Consider the following 22,267-nt stretch of genomic DNA (forward strand, 5'->3'; position numbering starts at 1 on the left):
CATGCATAATTCATCCCCAAAGCCCTAATCCACTGCTTTAACTTCTTTCAGGTTGGCATCTAGTGCCAATTTCTCTGGACAAGCTGAGAGGTATGATACATTGAAATTGTCATAACAGTGTTGACTGTGCTTATGGCTGGGTTTAATAATAAATGTGAAAGTGTGACCGCATGTCCAACACAGCCTTTCTCCCTGTGATATTTTGCAGTATGTTGATCCCAGGGAATGTAGCAGGTGTAGCAAAGCAGTTCCTCCGCTGTATGTGTCACCAGCTGGCCCCTAATGGCATCTTGCCCCAGCTCTTCCAGAGTAACATCAAAGGTCTGCTCACACCACTGACCACTGACTCAAAATCCTGCACTATTTCTATAAAGACTTACAGCATGTCTTAGCTGCTCATTGCTGTGTGTTTTGACCTTGTTGCACAACGTTTTATAGCCTATAGTAGATTTATATTTAAATACTTCACTTTACATGTTTATTATCGAATTTTCCAGAATGATAAGACGAACTTAATAGTTTCCCACTGGTCTTTCTGTCACATCCATTCGATAAATTCAATCTTTCCTCTTTTGCAGATGGAAGTTTTTTGCGAACACTTGCATCTTCCCTGATCGATTTTAATGAATTGAGTTCTGTTGCTGCCCTCAACATGCTGCTCGAGGTGGGATTTTCTTTTTTCTTCATGCATTTGTGCTAAGTCATTTAACCAGCAGGAGGAGCTCTTGTCAAAGCAACATCTTTTGTGGTTACAGCTACATGTAACAGCATAAACCCATCTAAAACAACAAAATCATGAGGTCATTCAAGAAAACCTGCCTTACTCTCCACCAGTGTATCAGTTAATTGTTACCGTTAAAGTTAAACAAATAACACAGATAAGAACCCATTGATGCATGAGCTCATCCAAGCAATCATTTGTGCTTCAGTGTCCTAAATCCCCCACTCTCATCATGAGCATTGTGATTGATCAGGACTGAATGATCAGTTAAATGGAAATATCTACGCTCGTAGAATTTCATTATATAACCCTGCTATGGTTTATGCCTCTGTGCCCTCCAGGGTTTGAACAACAAGAAGAGTCTACCAGCAGGGGGCACAATGCTGCACTGCCTGGACAACATTGCCACCTTCATGGAGGCTCTTCCCATGGACTCTCCCAGCAACTTGTGGACAACCATCTGCAACCAGTTCCAGACCTTCCTCACAAAACTGCCCTCTGTGCTTCCTCTAAAAGTATATATCGACTCTCCCGTTCACTTAGTCATGGTCTGATATGGTCTAATGTGATTATGGGCCGGAGGAAAAAGCATCTAGCAGTGCCCTTGTCGGGTTCAATAGGATCGATTTAATTGATTTGACTCTGGCAATTTTGACCTCGGAGGTCAAATTAATGTACGCTAATCAATTTATCGCTGCACACAAATCTAAAGTCCGGGAATATGGCTGTGCACCATGCAGTACTTTTCGACTTTTGCATTTTAAAACCTGCCGATAGTCAAGATTTCGTCAACGTTTTTTTTGCAACATGTGTGTCTCATTAGTGCCCCATGGATTCCAGTTTGAGGATAATAATTTGTCTACTGAAAATCCCAACGACAAACGCAACCCGGGTAAGCCACCCCAGATCAGAATTAAATTTACTGATATGTCCAAATTTGAGTAAATGTCTAACCCTCTCTCTTCTTCTTCCACACTACAGAGCCTCCTGGAGTCTTTCTCCAAGCTGCTGAGTTTTGTCATCCAGTATGGCATGTTCAGCCTCTCCTACCTCGTAGAGCTGTGTGGACTGTGTTACAAAGCCTTCAACAAGGTACTCTTGAGTGTATTTACATATAATCTTTCTGTGTAGGGAGAGTTTAGTATGTAGGAACGAAGCCTGTGTTAATATCCAGCGTGTATGCAGTGTTGAAAGAGTTAAACCTTTTAAACTCATCTGCAGTGTTAAGAATGTTGAGCTCCTGTTCGCAGGCCTCTCGCTCATCACTCTTTTGGTGCTCTACCTACTTCCCTGACTCTCCAGTCAGCCAGAAATGTGGCCATGTGTCAAAGATGATTCAGTAGGCAGTCAGCTAGTATTGATTACCATGATTAGTTGATGTGCGAGGGCCGACCGTGTGTTTCTGAGTGGCTGTCTCAGACAGAGATGGAGCCAGGGCTGTCTGCACTGTTGGGCCAGATGGATCCTCAGTCCTCCACCACTGTCAGCGCTGCATGCTTTATGTCTCCTGCAGTATTGATTTTCTACACCCGCTTTAATTCCTCACCGTCTAATATCCGCTTTTCAAAACCCAGAGTCACTGTGAGCAATTGCTTTTGGAACCTGTCCTGTGCAGTTGCAGTTGGAGAGGTGTCTGGGAAGCGCCGCTCAGTTGTCTTTGGAGGTCAGGTTTTTTGAGGACACAAAGTCAGGTTCTCTAGTCCTACTGAAGTTTGTCACACCATGCACCATTTGTCACACGCCAAATGCTACTGGGCCCTCAAGCTTAAGAACAGCCTATAATTTGCTGTTCACCAAACGGACATGCTCCACTAACTTTTAATTACGAGAGCACAGGTATGCACATTAACAAGCCACACAGTGAGAGTCGGAGGCAGCTCTGCATTCTGTAAGAGCGGAAGAGCATGTGTCCTGCGCCTAACATAAGCAAACACGACTGCATAGAGAAAGAGAGAGGCAAAGTGGAAGCCAGAAGATGACAGTGTGGTTTGTAAACAGGCAGCTGGGCTTTGTGTGGAAGGGATGAACAAAGAGAGCAGCCTGTCCTCAGGGAGGGAGAAGGCAGCCTGACAGCCTCATCTGAGCTGCCTGGGACTCTGGGAGGAGAGATCTGGACTGGCCTAAATCTACTCCTCAGCTTCACAATTCTCTGTCTATTCTCTGTCTCCCGGCCTAGCCTCCCTCCCCTCTCGCTGCCTGTCCTTCCCCCTCTATTCAGGCTACAGAGTTTATGCTCTCCTCGCAGCATGAGTAAGGGAGAGTGATAATAGAAAAAGGCAGCCTTGCTGCATCAGTACATTTACTCCACTCTCTATCTCCTCGCATCCAGGAAAGAGATAAGTTCTACATGTCCCGCATTGTGGTGTTAGAGCTCCTGCAGGCTCTCAAGTTCAAGTCTCCGCTGCCTGACACGAACTTGTTACTGCTGGTCCAGGTAAAAGTTGACAAGAACCAAATAAATCAAAGTGTTTCATCCTGAATACAAATCTAAAACCTGCTGTGGAATTTCTCAGTTTGTTTGTGCAGATATTGGTACACGGCTGGCAGAATCCACCATCATCCAAAAGCACATGATCTTCACGCTGCCGGGGGTAAGACTTCATGAGATGTGTGTTTGCATCGTATTAGAATCAGCCTCATAAAACAGCGTGAACTAATGATAGTTGCCCACTGGGATTCCTCCTAAAGGATAAACCGTGTTTTGTTCACCACAGTGCACAACAGCAGCCATGGAATGCATGAGACAATACATAAGTGAACTCCTGGACTTCATTGCAGATATGCACACGCTAACCAAACTAAAAGTAAGTCTTGTTCTCCGAGTGAGTGCCACAACTCTCAAAGTGTTTTAGTAGCAGTAGTTTGAGTTTTTTTTTCATGTTTTGCTTATTATTCAGCCTTATCTTTTCCTGACCCATAATGTGTCACTCAGAGCCATATGAAGGCTTGCTGTCAGCCGCTGCATGAGGACACTTTCGGGGGGAACCTGAAAGTGGGCTTGGCACAAGTCGCCGCCATGGAGATCAGCAAAGGCAATCACCGTGATAACAAAGCTGTGGTCCGTTATCTTCCTTGGCTTTATCATCCGCCATCCACCATGCAACAAGGGTAAGAATGAACAAACGACAGACGTCAGTCGACCCAAATTACATGAAAACATATTTCCTCACATAGCTCTCGCAATATTTACCATCAATCGCCCAGGTTGTGAGATATCCGTCCATGAGGCAAAAGAAAAAACGCTTCACAGTGTTTTGGTGTGCGGGCAGAAATCTCAAAACCTGGAAAATAAAATCGATATAAGTGACAACATATGTTTGTATGTAACTTGGGTGAACACGCATGTTAGGAAGGCCAACTGATGGTGAAAGATTACGTATAATCGTGAGAGGTATGACAGTAAAAATGAATCGAATATACTGTGGGCTGATTTGTGAAACTGAATTTCAATGTTTTTTTCTCTGAAGGCCAAAAGAATTCATCGAGTGTGTGTCCCACATTCGTCAGCTGTCGTGGCTACTCTTGGGCTCCCTGACGCACTGTGCCCTGCACCAGGGCTCCACCTCCTGTATGCCCATCCCTCTGGATGCTGGCTCCCACATCGCAGATCATTTAATAGTCATCCTCATTGGTTTCCCGGAACAGTCAAAGGTGTGGCAGAAACAAATCCCTTCAACATTTTCCCCAGGTTTGGTTAATATAATCTATAACCTCCTCACTGGCCTTTTCTGTTTCGGTCTTGATCTCTGTCCCCAGACGTCGGTGTTGCACATGTGCTCTCTTTTCCACGCCTTCATGTTTGCCCAGCTGTGGACCATCTACTGCGAGCAGGGGGCCGCTGCTCCGTCCCTGCAGAACCAGAACCAGACAGAATTTTCGTCCAACGCCATCCTCACTGGCCTGGAGTTCTGGAGTCGGGTTACACCCAGCATCCTGCAGCTCATGGCTCACAATAAAGTGGTGAGTGCTCTGACAATGATTTAAGGCAGCTATGGTAGAAGAAATGTGCATGGAAATGTGGTGTGGATTTATTTATATTCCATATGTGATGAAGAAACTTTAACTATGTTTGAGAAAATCACAGTTTTGATTGATTTTTTTCTTTCTTAGATGGTAGAAATGGTGTGTCTTCATGTCATTAGTTTGATGGAAGCCCTGCAGGAGTGCAACTCAACCATCTTTGTCAAGGTTTGCTATAATTCTGGTATTTTGCTACATGGTTAATATATGATCACCTAAACAGATAACATAATATGTATCCATTCTCACTCTTTCCTATAGTTAATCCCTATGTGGCTACCCATGATTCAGTCAAACCTTAAGGTAAGGCTTTAAGAAAAAACTTTGATGCAGATTAATAAAATGCAATTTACTATTGACTCATTGTGTGATGTCTAAAACGTTGTCATCTTCCGTTCCTTCCTTCGTCAGCATCTGTCTGCGGGGCTGCAGTTGCGTCTCCAGGCCATCCAGAACCGTGTGAACCACCAGTGTCTGCAGGGCCAGGCATCCGGAGCCCCTCCGTTTGCTCTGCGCAAATGGCTGCAGTGCACCCAGTTCAAGATGGCTCAGGTGGAAATCCAGTCGTCCGAGGCTGCCTCGCAATTCTACCCCATGTGACCTGCTCTGCTGTCGCCTTGGGTCCAGCCTGGGTCCTTAGACCTGCATGCATCCTCTCTGGACGAACCCTCTGACCAAAAAAAAAGGACTCTTCTGTCAACTGATGCTGTGGGATTCATTTGGACTGGATCATTTTCAGCATCGTTCGTGTAATACTTGTATATGTACAGTAAATCTATGCTATTTTAAAGTGCTATCACTGGAGCTAATAATTAAAGGTTTGGCATGCTTGTGGGAGATATTTGCATCAGGTGCCTAACTGTTGTTTTCAACAGATTTGAAGAGTCTGAGAATTTCTATCGACCCATGTTAGTATTAGTGAGGGTGTGAAAGCAAATGCTTGTTGAATCTTACAGTACATACGCTCACACTATTATATATATATATATATATATATATATATATATATATATATATATATATATTCTATCACTTTTTAAGTTGCTTGGTTGCAAGCTGGATAATAAAAGTATGATTTTTTCTAAACATTGAGAACACTTTGTCATTTCATATCAATTGCCAACACATTCAAAATTCAAATGTGACATTTACTGCCCTTTGATGTCCCGGCTGATGTGGAAAATGTCCAGTTTACCATAATGCAGATGGCAGGGCGATACAGTCGGCTCTGTTGTTTTTCCTCCCGGACGAGAAGCTGAACCTCAGGTGTGTCCGGGAAAATGACATGACATGCATTACTCAGCTCCCGTCTGAGATCCTTGTCAGACTGTCAGTCATGCTGCCTCTCGCCATCAGAGCGCCGATCAATCAGTGGCCAATCTGAGTCGCAGCAGCAGCTTTGTAACTCGATAAGGTGGAGCCAGACATTGGAAGTAAACAAGACTATTTTTGTTGTGCCCCCCTCCCCGCCCCCAAAAATGGAAAGCCCACCCCACGTCTCGATGCCCCTCTTCATTGGCAGCAGCGAAACAGATTGGCCCATGCGTATACCAAGAAAACACAATTACCTTTGGCCTAATGTGGTTTTGTTGTGATTAAGCATTGTTGTGAGGTCTAACCGCATTACCACGAAGCCCTTGTCTGAGAATAACAGATGACATGACAGCAGGGCCAGAAAGTCGAACAGCACATTAATCTTTGTTTTGATCTTGACTGCTGCAAGGGTTTCATTGTCAAGCTTTAAAATGAATTAGATCTGATGATGTAAATGTATTCTGCAAGAAGAAATTCGTTTATTGGACAAAAATAAGGCAAATTTGATTAGCATATATTTTATATAAAAATGTGCTTTTAGTCACTGCATGTGTAAGAGGACCCATGTTGAGAGGTGTATGCCAAATGAGTCACTAGTGTAATGATATCACACATTCTGACTAATGAAGACACACGCACACACATACATGCACACAGGCACACACAAACACACTCACACACAAACACACACACACACACACACACACGCACACACAAACACACTCACACACGCTCCCCGGTGACCCCACAGCTGAATCAGGCTGCAGTGCCCCTTCTCATCAACCTCTAGTCTTGGCTCATCAAAGAGCCGCTCTCCTGCTGTGGGCCTCTGTGTGTGTGAGTGTGTATTAAAGTGATGCTGGATGCAGGTGTGTATGTGCATGTATTCCATCATGTGTACAGGTGTGTGTGTGTGTGTGTGTGTATTTAATCAAGTCCCCCTTGCTCTTGGGTTGCATCTGTCAGCCACTGCCACCGTTGTGATCGTTTGAACTCGCAGCCCTTTACGAAAGAACCTCTCTCATTAGCAGCAGCTTATGTAATCAGTGTCCCACAGGTATCCAGCACTTCCCCCGCCCCTGCCTGCTGCCTCCTGGAGGACCATATGGAAGCGCTGACCTGATGAGCAGGCAGCTGGAGGTAGTGAGGGTAATTAAAGATGACCAAAGGCCTCTCGGACAGAGAGGGTGTGAGTGGGTCCTCAAAGATTGTGAAGGTCAGCTTTGAAAGGACTTTCATACACACAGACTTGCATGCACCAGCGTGGTGTATCACCAGGTGTGTGCATTGGTGACATTTCTTGATTAAAGAGCAGGTTGAGCGAGGTAGTCTCATACAGGGTGCAGCACTATTTTTTGTCCGGAACCAATTTTTAAGAACCCACATTTAAAAGAACCTGTGTATCAGCGCGCTTTTGCTCCATGGAAATACCTTCTGAGAGGCTCACAAAACTTGTCTCTGGTCCCCCCGCCTAGTGCTGTCACATTGCTTTTATTACAGTGAAATCCACAGCGCCCTGGCTGGACAACGCATGAATGTTTAAATTGCTCATAGAGTGTCCATTGGCATTACCATCAAGTGGCACATCCAAAGCAGGGCAGGCAAAACACTCGATGGTCCCTCATTCACATTATAATTCATTGACATTCCTCTTCAGTGCTCCTGTGCATCAGCCTGTATTGTACAGGTTTGTCCCCCTTGTTTGTTTCACATCATTAACTACAGTTAATGTATAATGTGCAAATTCAAATAGAAATAGAGAAATGTCTATACGATTGAATTTAAGACAATTTAACAGAAGTGTTTTTGAATCTACTTCCTTCTTTTAGCTTTCTTCTAAACCCCAATTTCATTCTTGCTTGAGCAGCAGAAATCCCTCACACACATCCACGAGGTTTTGTCACGTGATTATTTATCGAGCCCAGAGCGAGCACAATATGCAACGTATACGTTTTCTTGTTTGCGTCATTAAGCCCCACGGAGAGCAATATGCTTGATAATTGCAGTTCATTAAAGATGCACTGTGTGAGACAGACTGAGAGCATGTCCTCCACTGTGGGGGGCCCAGGAGACACGGCCAGCACAGCTCTCTGCCCAAGACATGAACGGCGCAACACAGCACATTGCAGACAGGATGGGCAGGGGCACAATATAACAAGCTCACTTGTATCACCTTGGCCACACACAGTCCAGTTTGTCTGCCATAACATAACACCAGATTTATATCATATGCCTCTTTAAACACAATAGGCTGTGGGTCTGTTGTTATGTACAGTTTTATTTACAACTGAAAAACTCAAATGAAATCAACTTATGCACATCTTTCGGTTTGGTATAATGCATAAATTGTGGATGTACTATTGATTGCCATATATACATGAATGGCTTGCTCCAGCAACATGACAACATTGACATAATTCTAAATGGTAGCACATTGTTTAAGTTTTACTATGTATTAACATATGTTCTGTTACACTGTACATTAATTAACAGGCCAGAAGGCAGATATTCAAATATCAATATTTACATTCATGCAGCCTTCATTTCTCTCATATAGGTACATGGTGGGGTATACTGTTAGCTAATATCTGTGCATGTTTCGATGCAAGCATGTGTTTTTCCAAATTTCCACAGTTTAGCCAATATCTATACTTAACTGACAGCCACAGAGTACAGCCCACTCTCACTGAGTACACTCATCTGCAAGCACACTCACAGACACACACACAGTCAGTCACTTACACTCACTCTCTCTCTCTCTCACACACACACACACACACAAATACACAGACACACACAGCTTTAATGTATAAAAGCAGAGCAGCGTTGAGTGATGCTCCGCTTTTTTTCCAGCGGGGATGTGGAGGAGGCCTGTGACAGCACAGACACAGAGTCACACACACACATCCCTGCTGAGGCCATCCTCTGTGCAACCTGATCTCTAGCTATTGGCTAAGTCTCCTGTCTCTCACCAGTCACAAGGTCAGGCCTGGGCTCATGTCCCCAGTTTCTATAGCGATGGGCTAAGCCCCTCTTGACAGATAGAAAAATGAAGATTGTCAAATCCAAACAAAGCATGACTGAAGGCATCTAACTGACCCCAAGACTCTGAAACAACGAGATTGAACCAAAAGGCTTGAGATAACAGGTTTAAGTTGTAGGGGAGGCAAAAACGGGGACTGGATTATGATGCAGCACATTAATAATGTTTGGAAAACACACATTCACATAACATCGTAGAGACCCCTGACGTTTCAGCAGAAGTCTCAGGGAAACAGTGAAAAGCATATCAAACACCCAGAGACAAAACAGCTGATACCAAAACTCAAGCGTGTTTTCTGCATCAGCGTCTCAACAAACTGACAGCAGGCTTAAAGCATCGGAGCGTCACAAATGGATAATACGGTTTATAAATGATTCACTTAAAAAAACATAGCTATTAAGAAATAAAATTAGTTCATCAAGATGTTCAAGATTTGTAAAGATGTGAGTAACTTACAAGAGAGTTTATTTTTTCTTTTAAGTAGAAAAATAAATTCAAAAGGTAGATAAATAAGTAAAGAAATTGAGCAAATAATTCAATGAATGACTGGAGTATATTACATTGAGTCTAAGTCTTCGGTGGCATTTTTGGCATGGTAAAATAACCAGTACCGGTATGTCCCATGTTGATGTTGTTGCTCCTCTTTTTTTTTTTCATATGGATTTCTTTAAATTGCATAGTCAAATGAATCCACATCTCAGAGCCGACAGGAACATAATGCCTCTCGCAAAGCATCTGTCTCAAAAATGCAGAACAAAAGATGGACAGTGTGGGGATTGGAATATAAAAAATGTTGCATTCTCTGTAAAAACTGCATGCACGTTATTTATTTTGTATGACGGGCTTGTCCTGTCTGCTGTATCGTCTGTTGTTCCATTGCAGATGTCAACAGTGTGTGAGGTCTGGATCTGCGGCAGACTGGCAGACGGTCCCTCTCCAGCCAGCAGCCAACCAGCCTGTCAGCAACACTTGCTGTTACTAAGAGCATAATGTTCAGCCTGCTGTGCCACTTTCGACACCATGGGGGTTTGTGGATTTCTCTCTCCGTCCTTTCTGGCTTCCTTTTTTTTTTTATACCTTCCATCTTTTGCAGCTCCTCTTGAGCTGAATGGTGTCTTCGGTCCAGGCAACATGCCAAGCAAAGAGGGAAGGTTTACCTATTTGCAAACCTTGGATAAAAACCCTGTTGCATTCTGGGTGAGAAGGGATTGTTGTATTTGGGGTTACGGTGAGAGACGGTAATGGTGATGTCACTTCTTACGCCCACCAGGAGACAGTCTATACCACAGTGTTGTTCGTACCCATGGCCTTCTTCTTACGGATGCTCATGGCATATTCCCCACGACTTGTCCCGTTCTCTTCTTTTCGTAGTGGTTTCCTGCGAATAAAAATTTTCATAAAGTAAATTCAAATTCCTTGACAAGAGAGTTACATTTGTCTTCATTAAACAGAGTTTCTAGACTGTTAACCTTCTGGCTGATTTGATTTCTCGGGCTGCTCTAGATGGACTCGCTGGTCTCAGCGATCCTTTCTAATAAGTTCAATGTTCAAAGGTCACTTTTGCAAAGAGGCGGGGGAAAGACACATTGCAAAACAAGGGATATGGCAATTACCTACTCTGACTGGCAGACACAATCTTCCCTCGAAGTAATGAGTGTGTGTGTGGATGTTAAAAAAAACGTTGGAATACCATCAATACATGACCTCCTCTTGCGCTGCAGTACTCTGTCCTTTCTATGAGGACGTTCTGGTGCAAAATAAAGCTGCAACACATGATCCCCTTGCTGCTACTGGCCTGTGAAGAGCAGCATCATTCAATGCAGCCCTTTGCATGCCTTTGTGCCTTGTGCCTTTGTGGTTATTATATTTGTCCAGTGTACTGTCGCTTCTGCACCGACCCCCTCAGCTGCTCTCTCCTGCGTGGGCTTATGTAACCCGGAGACAGATCTGAATACAGTTAGTACAGTCATTGTTCCACTCAACACTGTACTATGCCTTCCATTGCCACAGAGGACCCTTGAGCGACATCTTAGCTCAGCGTCTCCTCTCTCCTTCTCTCCTCTGAAAGCCCTGACTGGCCAGTCCAACTTTGACAAACAGTCATTCCCAGTCCAGTCTTTTTCCCTTGTCGGCCATCGTGCAACTGGGGGAATCCTTACAGGGTGAAATGAGCTCATACTCGACATAATGCAATCAAATCTAACAACCCTGCAAGAAAAACTACGTTTGCTAAGTTTGTAATGAGAGAAAGTCAAAGAGACTATGTTACTTTTGCAAAAAAACAAATAACGCAATCTTCCTCTCTCAAATGAAAAGTTGAATAAACATAAACAATAAAATTCACTGTCGCTCATTTCAATACACTCACAGGTTTTTGCTGTTTCAGCCCTTTCTGGTCTGATATGACTCGTAGCTTATGTTAGCTAACTTTGGATATATGTGTAACTGAAAGTACTGAGTTAGTACTCTTTAGCACTTCTGTACACAACATTTTAACATGTTGCCATTATGCCCTTATACTATGATTGCCACTTAAATACAAAATACATAGACTGTCGTTCAGACAGCTTGTTGTGCTGCTGTATTATGATATTAAGTTATATTCTCTCTGATATTATATCCATGGACTCAAAACTTTACCACTGAGTTGAGTCAATACCTTTGATCTCAGTAAAAATGCACCATGCATCGTGAGCTTCATAATTGTAGCATTTATTGTGCTTCACACTTTGGATTGCATTAAAGTTCTTGCCCCCTTGTGTATTCACAAAACGACAGCTGAAGTAATGTCTTTCAATTTCCGTGATGTAAAATGTGTTTTGGTGACATTTCCTGGAGGATATAATACAATTGATAGTCTAGTAAATGTGTATTTTTCATGCATATGCTAAATTTGCTAATTTCCTCGGCTGTCAACTCAATTTGTCGACTTTCTTTTTTCCTTGCTCCCTTAAACATTAGCCAATCTGATTCTGCCACGCCTGTTATTCAACCATCTTGTTGCTGTCAGGTTTTAAAACCGTTCCTGTCTTGGCTGTTTTTCAGCTGTCATTTCAGCGCTGTGAACCACGTCAACCCCTCCACCTCCACATACTTTCACCTGTCAAAAAAGTCACTGTCAGAGTCTTCACCAGGCTTTAAAGCGTTCGACTGAAAAATACATCACAATGGGGTCGACATAATAAACACTCGCAATATGCCTCCTCTGTCATGTTTAGCTACGGTAGCAACATGGCTCGAAGGATGGCATTCACAATCTGTCTGTCAGTCTACAACTTTGGTCCAGACTGAAATATATCAACAACTGATGAAACTTTGCACACATTCATGGTCCCCAGAGGATGACTCCTACTGACTGATCCCCTGACTTTTCCTCTTGTGCCACCATTTGTTTGTTGTTTTTAATGAAATACGATTGGATGGATTGCCATGGAATTTTGCGCAGACCTTTATGTTCACCTCAGGATGAATTGCAATAACTTATTTATTTATTATGAATGACCAATAAAATACCTGCAAAACTAATGACATTGCCACTCTACCTGGACTGTACTTTGCTGTCCTTACACCTGCTTAACATCAGAACAAAGACTGTATATAAGAAAACATCAGAGTTAGCCTTGCCACAGTGAGCATGTTAGCTTTAGCTCAAACCACCGTTGTCTCTAAGTGAGGCCTCACAGAGCTGCTAGCATGTCTGTAGACTCTTCGTCTTGTTATAAAGGTATCAAAAGGTATACAAGTTACATAAATAATACAAGCTCTTACTTTTATTTGACGCTTAACTTTGTACATTGAGCTTTCTTTTCTCTTATAAAGTCTCAGATTGATTTAGATATTCGTTTTTATATTCATGTGATTATGAATAACTTTTGAACGACAAACAATGAACGACAGATCTTTTGTGAACTTCACACACTGCATTTAGTCCATAGTTGTTGGGGTTGTTTTGGGGATGCAAGCAAGTGGCTCTTGAACAAAGTTATACACACGTGAGGCAATGACTAAGACTTCCTGTGGGACTCTGTCAGCTGGGAGACGTCATAAGTCTCAGGACACAAGGGATCCATGCCGGCCATGTAGGACAGATTCTGCTTGCTGTGTCCCTTGTGGGACCCATGGGAAAGACTCAAAATGGAAACTGTCCAGCCCCAGGGTGGAAACACATTGTGCCGCGGGGGAGAAGATTGGCTGATGCAGCTACAGCTAGGGGAGTTGGGATAGACCAACGTGTTCTCCAAGGTTCACGGCAGGGTTTACAGCCAGTCTGGGAATTCTTCTACTTGGAACAAAAAGTTAGCACGGTTGATTTCGTTTGTCGTTGTGCAACATTCTTGCAGCTAACTGTTTATTTTAATTTTTAATGTTTTTGACGGATATTTATCTGTTATGTCGCAAAAAGGCCGTCTGACACTGTTGATCTATCGCCTGCTGGAAGGTGCTTCGGCCCTGTTTATTTCTCCCAGGACGTAATCTCTGCTCAGACTGACCATGTCGCCTTTGGCCACCACACAGGGCAGAGCAATGGGGCCTCAAACCGACCTCTACCCAGGCCTTCAATAATAGATGCCATGCTGTTGACACATGGCAGGTGGCAACACAACATTTCACAGGTTAGATGAATATTTCATATCAAAGCTGTGCAATCACAGTGCACATTCCTGTTTGAAGTTTGGGGAATGGATCATGGTGAAATTGGGACATGTGTTGAGCTGTTTACAATTACTCCAGCCATCTGGAAATTAGAGTAACATGCTATGGTTCAAAGACGACACATTAAAAAACTGACTGTAAGAATCTGTCACCGGTTTTGATGGTGCTGGTTCAGTCATTTTGAAAATAAAACAGAGATTAATTATGTATTAGTAAATATTGGATTTTAAACCACTTTGCCTGACAAGTAATTTCCTTTTATTGTATCTCTGGCTGAGCATTTTGGATATACTTTATTGCCCTTGGACAGGAGCAGCTGTGATGTATTATCTGTCTTTGGACAAGCCTCCTAGAGCGGTAAGTGATTGGAAAAAGCATCTAGCTTCATGAGTCAGTTGGTTCGAGTTTTGTTTGTTTTGGCTTCTTGGATGGCTGACAGCCTGGACTGCAGCGTCATGTATTTTGCTTCAGATGGCACAGCAACACTGAAACGCAGCGTGTGTCTGAATCCTCTTCTCTGTGCTTGCACACACCAGCCTCCCTGGTGCAGCGGCCTCTGAATAGAATTGTATGGAAGTGTTTTTCCTCTCCAGCCCCTTCGCTTCTGACACATGACTGGCAGACAAAGATCATAACAAAATAACAAAAGGCCAGGAGGGCTGGGACCCGCAGAGCTAGCTCCTCTGCTGTCTGTGGTGCTCAGGCCTTGGCCCTCGGCCAGCTGATTTTCATTGGGAAAGCCCGGAGCACTGAGGGGCTGGAAGGGCTATATATAACTGGCTGTGTTATTCTCACTGACAAACCCTGTCTCACACTGTTATTGACTAAGAAGCTCAATTACAGCCTTTGCTTGCTTTCGTAGACAACATTTTTTCTGTCCTTTTCGCTGTGTTGTTTCCTCATCCTTCTACTCAGGAGCAATGGACGATTAGAGCAGCTGTGATAAATGTTAAGGAACCACATTTTTTTTCCCCCTGGACGGCTCTCCTATTGGCTGGTGACTAATGAATGTCGAATGAGGCCAGTCTGGCTGGCCCTGTGTATTTTTCCCTTCTCATCAGAGTGGAGGCCAGCTTGGCGTGGCACAATGTCTGCAGTCTAGAGTCCACAGAGCTTCAGGACACGACCCGCTTGCATGTATAAAAGATGTGGCCTGCGACTGAATGACTGCGCAAATTAATTCATAAATAATGACTTGGGTTTGGTATTGCAACACCACTTTCTTACCACTGCTGCATTAAAAAAGGTGCCCCTTGGCTACACAGGGGGCTGGAGAATTGCCATAATGAATTTCTGAGCCAACCACACATTACTTCCGCTGCCTGACTTTGCCTATTTGTTGTTTAAAGAAAGGAGAAATAGAGCTCTAATGAGGAAAGCCATGTCTGGCATGCAGGTTTAATGTAATTCCATAAATATAATAAGGTATGATGCTAAATCAATTTAAATACACATAAATAAAACATAGAAGAAGCTCGCTGATTTAGCACACACATCTGTGGCTACTCGCTCACGGGTGTGTGAGAGTCAATGTTTATGCCATATTTTATAGAGTGTGTAAATATGCCAAGATGATGTACATGTAAAGATGTTGTGAGTATATGGATGGGTGCACACAAATCGCCTCCTCCGCATGCCTCTCTCTGTGCATGTGTGCTGCTTTGCACGATGTGTATGTGTGTGTGTGTTTGTTAAATGTCTGGCAACATTAACATGGATGTCAGAGTGCATGTGTGACACCACCGTGCTGCCGGAATGTCACACGGAGAATTGGGTCTGGGTTGTGCTGCGGGCTAAAACCTCACGCAGCCTTTTCTCTAACAAGCCAAATGGGGGAAACAGTTCCCGCAGCAAATAGCGGCGTCTTTGGATTCCTCTGCTCGCCTCTTGCTTTCACTTTCATGAATCCAGCTGCCGCTTTAGGAAGCTTTAGACACTTGTGCAAATTAAAATCAACACAGCATTGTATGGTCGGGTCATTATGCACGTCAATAAATTAATTTATGGGATGTTTCTTGGTGACTCAGTGTAGTGGGTCTTTCTCAGTGACATTTATAACCCATTCCATTATCTAACCTCTGACCTCAGTGTGACCCAGCAGGGTGATAACGGGGCTGTCGTTGCTTCGCACACAAAGGCAAAAGAGATGGTACGGTCTCCCATGGGTCAAATTACATGTGACATGTTGAGCAGCCTGTCTGTGACAGCTCCTATTTCAATTAGTCATCACCTAAGAATATTTCAGAGATACGTGCGAATACGATCAAACTGGAATAATACAAGAACAGAAAAGAGTAAAGTGACATCCAACCTCTTGATGGCCTTGTAGCAGATCATGATGGCTGAGAGCAGGAAGACAACTGAGGCACAGCCCACCGTTCCAAGCACCACAATGTCCATCTCCATCCACCACGGCCTCAACAACGGCAGCTCGGGCACCGCCACTGAGAAAGAAAAGAGAAGAAGAGGGGACAGGAGGAAAGAAATTTGGATACAGAAGTAGAGAATGAGTACAACCTATTTTACTAAATAAATCCAATTTTTTTATTTTTATTACAGTGCTCATCCCTTTGGACACAAAACTAACTTGAGTTATTAGTTCCTTGTAGGGGTGTAACGGTTCACAAAACTCACGGTTGGGTTCGGTACGATACAGTGGAGCCACGGTTCGGTACGGTTCGGTACAGTAGAAAACTATAAATGCCAGAGAAATGTACTTGATTTTAAAATATATTTATTCATTACAACTAACATCATGAAGTTATTCTTTGACTTTGAACAATGATGGAACTATACCTGAGTGACCCATCTTCTGGGGTGTCTTCTTAGCAACACATAAGCATAAAAAACAAAAGCTGCTCCTTAATGTTATGTAGTATTGTTACTTACATCTTGTATTGTTACTTACATCTTGCAAAAGAGATGTTTCATCTCAATGGGACTACCTGGTTAAATAAAGGTTTAAAAAAAAAGAAAAAAATATATTTTTTTATTTTATTCAAACGTATTCGGTTCGTCACGTGAACCGAACCGTGAGCCTCGTACCGAACGGTTCAATACGAATACGCGTACCGTTACACCCCTAGTTCCTTGGTGGTTGTATCATACGACATGATAACACAGCAGCATGGAAGTGATTTTCTTCCCTGTCCTGAGTTGGTAAGTAGCTGTGTCCTCGCCTGTTCTGTAGGTCTTAGGTTCAACGTTCAAAGATATCCAACCCGACACAATGAATCATTTAAGGTCCCGTCAGCCTTCCTTACACCAGCACTCTTGTCCACACCAATTACTGTTGCAGGAACCTCCTGCTCTTTCCACATTAGATCTGTGGTGTAAGACCACTCACCAGGAATGTTGTATAACATTGTGTGCATCAGCAACTTTGTGTCTGTAATGCAGAACTTATCTCTTCTCTTTCTGCAGCGGTTGATGCTGTACCAGCATCTATTAATCAGTTTAGTCATGTGCATATCCATCTATCCATCCATCTATCTATCTATTATCTATCCATGAATGCTGGTTTGTTCTAGTTTTGTGCGCCTGAGAAAATACACTGTGCTGTATATATCTTAAACTCAAAGCTCCTGCGTTTACAGTTATTTAGTTGTGAATGAGAGGAAGGGTTTACACCATAGCAACACATACTCCTTAGTAATGCTGTGGACCATTTTCCAACACAGCACATTTCTACGGAGCAAATACCAAGACACGGCTCTCCCCGGTACAGCAGACCACGTCATAAGTCACGATGAATTTAAAAGCTCCTCTCAGCCAAACTTCCATTTTAATCCTGCGTTTTTGTCAACGGCTGTAGGATTTAATTCAGTCAGTGGTAAGAATGTACTTCATTGTGATAAAGCACACTCCTTTGAAAGACTTCGGAAGCCATTTTTAGCACATACAGACTTACCTAACAGTGCCAATTTCCCTCCCTTTTTCATAAACGTTCAGCAGATAGATAAGGTCTCAGACATTGTCCCAGTTTTTCATGTTAGCTATGCATATTCATTGCATTTTATAGACTACAGTTTAAAGCAAAATTTCAGCTCTAATCGTTTTGCAAATTGGGCTACTGAAGGAATATGAAGATAATTATGCGCCTGTATGGATTCAATTGAGAACTGAAGAAAAAAAACTTCCTTTAAATGAATTATTCATGGTGTCTCCACCCTCTGCAACATTTCTGTGTAAAGTTGAAAAGGAATAAAAATTGGCCTGCTTATCAATGTTTATCGTGACACACTACTGTTTATGGATGAGTTCAGAGCTCCACTCATGCGTTGGCTGTAATTGGGCATTCAAACCCCCACCTCAGCTTACAGTCAGATGGTCCTGACAGCATGCAGTGCCCAACATTTACAGAATAACTCTCGATAGGTAGCTCCTACAGTGATTCAGTGGGGAAATAAGGTCCATTTAAATTGACCAGAGAGAAAGAAATCATTGGAAGTGATTGATTAAAACCTTTACACTGCTGCCTGTTGAGACTTTGATGATTTAGTGCGCCTCCCTACTCACAATATTAAGGGCTCAGGGTGAGTGATTCTAAAGAGTCACAGTAATAGCTCAGAACGGCTGCATCATCAGAAACGCCTGTCCCATATTTCAGTGCACTGTTCATTAAGGTGCTTGAGACGTCATACAAATCATATCAACTTCCAGCGAGCAGGCTGGTGAAATATGTTTGCCGATCTGTCAATGGATTTACCATCTCAGAGGGAGTGTCGGAGGAAAAACTGCTGCAACAGGCAGCGGATCAGATATACACGCTTGTTGTATACAAGCACTAACACACAGAACACTGACACACACATCCTGGTTGCCGCCAGCTCAACTGCAAAACGAAGCTAAAACTACTGGGCTGCTTCATCAGCTCCTTATCGCGATCAAATTAAAGCTAATTTAATTAACTTATCTGTGTTTTAATCAGGGGTCCTCCGGGGGAAACCCTACCACTGAACCATTGAGCTTGGCAGCCCAGCAGGCACAGATTTCACAAGCAGCTGGGTACTCCCCAAGGTCAGGCCCGGCATAAATTAGTCCTGTGTTCAGCTGTCAACATCCTGCTGGCTCTATCACACGCACAGACGCACTCTTGCAAAACAGTGCCCATGCACGGCCTCTCACACAGTAATCTCAGGGGGTTGATAGTACATTTTTCTTTTGAGCATTAAAAAAAACACTCCACGTCAAAACAGTTTATTCAGACCAGCCAGTTGCTTGACACCTGCGCTCGGCTGGGAATGAGATCCAACTGTGGAGCGAGAGCAAACTGAGAGTGAGACGGGTGAGAAAGCTGGGAGTGCGAGCTGGGAGTCTTACCTGTGGTGCCCAGTAGCCGTGGGGGAGGCGGTGGAGGTGGTGGAGGAGGAAGGGGAGCGTATCTTCTACAGTGGCATGCCAGCTGGCACTGTTCGCTAACTTTCTCCGCCACAGTCCGTGAGCATGACCTCTGGAGTTCTCCCTTATGGTGAAGGAGAGAGAGAGAGAGAGAGCGAGAGAGAGAGAGAGAGAGACATTGAAATGACTGATGCACGGTCCTTCAGTGCATTACTCACAAGTGCCATCAGCACAACACTGTGCAGCACAAATGGAGATGCTTGAACACTCAGCAGCCTCTTAGTTAGCAGCACCGTGGATATCCTCTCTGCATTCTTTTCGTAATCGCAGCTCCAGTGTTGTTGTCACCGGGGCTGCTGTGTATGTAGTACATGCAGAATAGTATCACGTCGATGGCTGCAGCCCCGCTCCCTGTAAGAAACCACCCACCAACAGAGTGGGCAGCAGGCTGCCCCGAGGAGTGTGCGTGGGTGGACTTGGAAACTCAAGCAGATCACATTACACATGAACCCTGGCAACACTGCGTGCGTGTGAACAACAGCTCACCACTATCTGTAGGCAGCAGCACAGGGCAGAGGTTAGCATACGCATCACGAACATATGCCTGCTGCAGGGATCCTGGTGGGATAACTGCATATTGTTATCATAAAAACACAGTTGGCCACTCCATGTTACCACTACCAGAGAGCTGAGTGTGTGTGTGTGTGTGTGTGTGTGCAAAGCTATATTTCTCATGTCTTACTAAAAACTCTACATATGCATGCCAGTCAGTATTTCTGGAACACAAGTGTACCCTGGACTTGTGATCCCAACATCTGGTGAAAACACACGAAGCAATGCTTTGCATATTAATTGTGACATAATGAGTGCATAAGTTACTTGAAAACAGTTTCACCGTTTTTTTTTTATCCTTCAGAAAATCAAACTCCTGTTACATTAGTGCAACATCTTCTCATGCGTAAATTGACAAGTGGCGCGCATGAACACGATCCTTACCTGGCATGAGAGTAAAAACAGTGAGAGAAGGCAATGACCGAAGAAAAAAGGCCAACAACTTAAAGTAAATGGCATTAGATCTTGGACCAGCATTCCTCTTGCGCTGTTCTCGAAGATACTAGGCAGCGATTCCAACAAACGAATGCAGTATACATAAGCTTGAACTGTTTGGGAAATAACCATCCACCTTGTCCAGTTCAGCGGCGATATCTGTGACAAGCGTCTCCAGAAATAGTTTATGCCACAATCATTTTCCTCTTGAGATCCCGTTGTCGATAGCATAGGACAGGCGAGCCGGTGGAGTGAGTAGCAAATCTCGATAATTCACATCTCGAAAGTAGTTTTTTTTCTTATTGGCACTCAGATAGCGACCTGAATCACGCCGCTACTCCGTGCAATGTGAGGGCGGTGGATGGCCCGTACCTTACATCCCTCCTCGGTTGCAAGCATGAGTGCAAATGGGCCACTCAAGCCATCGAAGTTGAAGAGAGAGAAAAAAAAAAACGAACAGAGAGAGATCCTCAGTAATATCGTGCGGCAGGATTCCTCACAATAGGATCACACATCCCCTCAAGTTATCTCGGCTGAAGACTGTATGGGCGAGTCCGGAGGGCAGAGCCGAGGGTTAAACTGATGCATCCCCCTCTGTGCCAAAATACAGCGGGCTGTTTTATACGGGAGCATCACCACCGCGCACTTGATGCAGCGCTCACATCAGCTCATCCTGACAGTGTGCTCAAACAAATTCACCCTCCGCTTCTCAAAAAGTCCCCCCCTCCTCCTGCCCCCCCCCCCCCCACACACACACACACACACACACAAAAAAAACCACACACACACGCGGTAACGTAGGCGTCGTTAATGGCAGCGCTTTGTTTGTGTTTGTGTTTGTGTTTGCTTGTTTGTATTTGTGTTATTGTTTTTTATAGTGGTCCAGGCAGAAAGTGTAGCCCTCAATGCGTGGAGGCGAGTCCGTAAGGATGACGCGTACTAGACCGAATTAAAGTGAAGTGGAGAGAGAGAGAGAGAGAGAGAGAGAGAGAGAGAGGGAGAGGGAGAGAGCGAGACGCCTACCTACTGAAAACACTGCCGTACCCATGTTTGATGTGCTGTGTGCCTGCTAGAGCACTCTGTGGTCCACTTTCCCAAAGTAGGCTGAGATAGGCTAAACAATACTGATGTAACCTGGCATTTACTGCGAAAGCTCAACTGCAAAGACATCTTTAAGATATTTATCAGATGTTTATTTATTTAAAAAAAGGGCAGCTTTTGACTTTTGTTTTGCCACCATATTAATATGTTTTATAAGAGGTGATGCTACAGGCCAGAGTGCAAAGAATCAGTATAGTATTTTTAAGAGCAGAGTTGCATAATGTTGTTGGTGGTCTTCACAAGGCACAGTTATGAAATTACCCCACAGCCCCTAGCCATGGTACCAGAGAGCCAACGTGACATTCACAGTCGACTGAATGTACTTAAACAGAGAACTGTCAGTGGGAATAAAACCTTGATGCTCATCTTAGTGTCATTAATAAGGGAAGCAATAAGGAAGAATAGTTATTTTGATAATTATTTGCAAACACCACTTTATTTTACATCACTTTTATAATAAAGTCCTCGCACTAACTACTCCTAATGCTGACAATGGGTTACTTTATTGATTGTTGATTATGGGATTGCAGAAAATGAATCAGTAACTATTGTTTTTATAATTGTTGATTGTCATTCTAAGAAAAAGCTGCAAATTATACCAAGTTCAAATGTGAGAATTGCTGTTTTTTCAGTCTTATATAATTGTGATTTGAATATCTTTGGGTTTCGGACTGTTAATTGGACAAACATTTGGAGATGTTACTTTGGGATTGAGAAACTGGGGATTTTTTTCATATTTTATAGACTTTCATCAATTCTGAAAAGAATGGTTAGTTGCAGCCCTACTCCGTTTCAATACTTTCCCTTCAGCATCCACTGCGGCAGCACTGTCCCTTCAACTGTTAACCATCCATTGAAAGCATTTGTTTGCAGGTTTCTCTGCTCAGTACACCAACATGCTGCCTGGCCTGTATGACATTTTCATTGCTTACTCATGTTTCATGAATCCACAATAATTTGCTTTACCCACATGCCTTATGTTTGAAAGTATTGCTTGTGGTTTAAATAACAGAAGTGACAGCCAATTG

The 22,267-nt window shown here is 43.5% G+C and overlaps 2 protein-coding genes across 2 annotated transcripts in view; one reads left to right on the forward strand and one right to left on the reverse strand.

Moving 5' to 3' along the window:
- unc79 (unc-79 homolog, NALCN channel complex subunit) overlaps positions 1-5,700 on the forward strand; it is a gene marked incomplete at its 5' end in the record, with an annotated part of 30,654 nt that extends 24,954 nt beyond the window's left edge. Inside the window, 15 exon segments of the mRNA XM_079285992.1 lie at positions 52-90; positions 209-321; positions 579-664; positions 1,063-1,236; positions 1,545-1,613; positions 1,703-1,813; positions 3,051-3,155; positions 3,235-3,312; positions 3,436-3,525; positions 3,654-3,829; positions 4,189-4,372; positions 4,478-4,681; positions 4,832-4,909; positions 5,003-5,044; positions 5,153-5,700. Coding sequence (XP_079142118.1) covers positions 52-90; positions 209-321; positions 579-664; positions 1,063-1,236; positions 1,545-1,613; positions 1,703-1,813; positions 3,051-3,155; positions 3,235-3,312; positions 3,436-3,525; positions 3,654-3,829; positions 4,189-4,372; positions 4,478-4,681; positions 4,832-4,909; positions 5,003-5,044; positions 5,153-5,341 — 1,738 coding nt within the window. The 3' untranslated portion in view covers positions 5,342-5,700.
- A 4,640-nt stretch (positions 5,701-10,340) lies between these two features.
- Positions 10,341-20,473, reverse strand: prima1 (proline rich membrane anchor 1). Its single transcript, XM_079286745.1, has 4 exons — positions 20,088-20,473; positions 19,074-19,215; positions 16,063-16,195; positions 10,341-10,476 (listed from the first exon to the last, which is right to left on the reverse strand). The coding sequence occupies exons 1-4, from the start codon at positions 20,367-20,369 to the stop codon at positions 10,377-10,379; spliced, it is 657 nt and encodes a 218-aa protein (XP_079142871.1). The 5' UTR covers positions 20,370-20,473; the 3' UTR covers positions 10,341-10,376.
- Positions 20,474-22,267: the final 1,794 nt, after the last annotated feature.

The sequence above is a fragment of the Melanostigma gelatinosum genome (genome assembly GCF_949748355.1).
Source record: "Melanostigma gelatinosum genome assembly, chromosome: 16".
Lineage (NCBI taxonomy): Eukaryota > Metazoa > Chordata > Actinopteri > Perciformes > Zoarcidae > Melanostigma > Melanostigma gelatinosum.

Excerpts from the sequence above, each read along its gene's own strand:
- prima1 (XM_079286745.1), bottom strand. The coding sequence starts at position 20,369 with ATGCTATCGACAACGGGATCTCAAGAGGAAAATGATTGTGGCATAAAC. Across the intron at positions 16,196-19,073 it reads ACGGCTACTGGGCACCACAG|TGGCGGTGCCCGAGCTGCCG; the intron begins GTAAGACTCCCA and ends TTTCTTTCTCAG. Across the intron at positions 10,477-16,062 it reads TGCTACAAGGCCATCAAGAG|GAAACCACTACGAAAAGAAG; the intron begins GTTGGATGTCAC and ends TTTTATTCGCAG.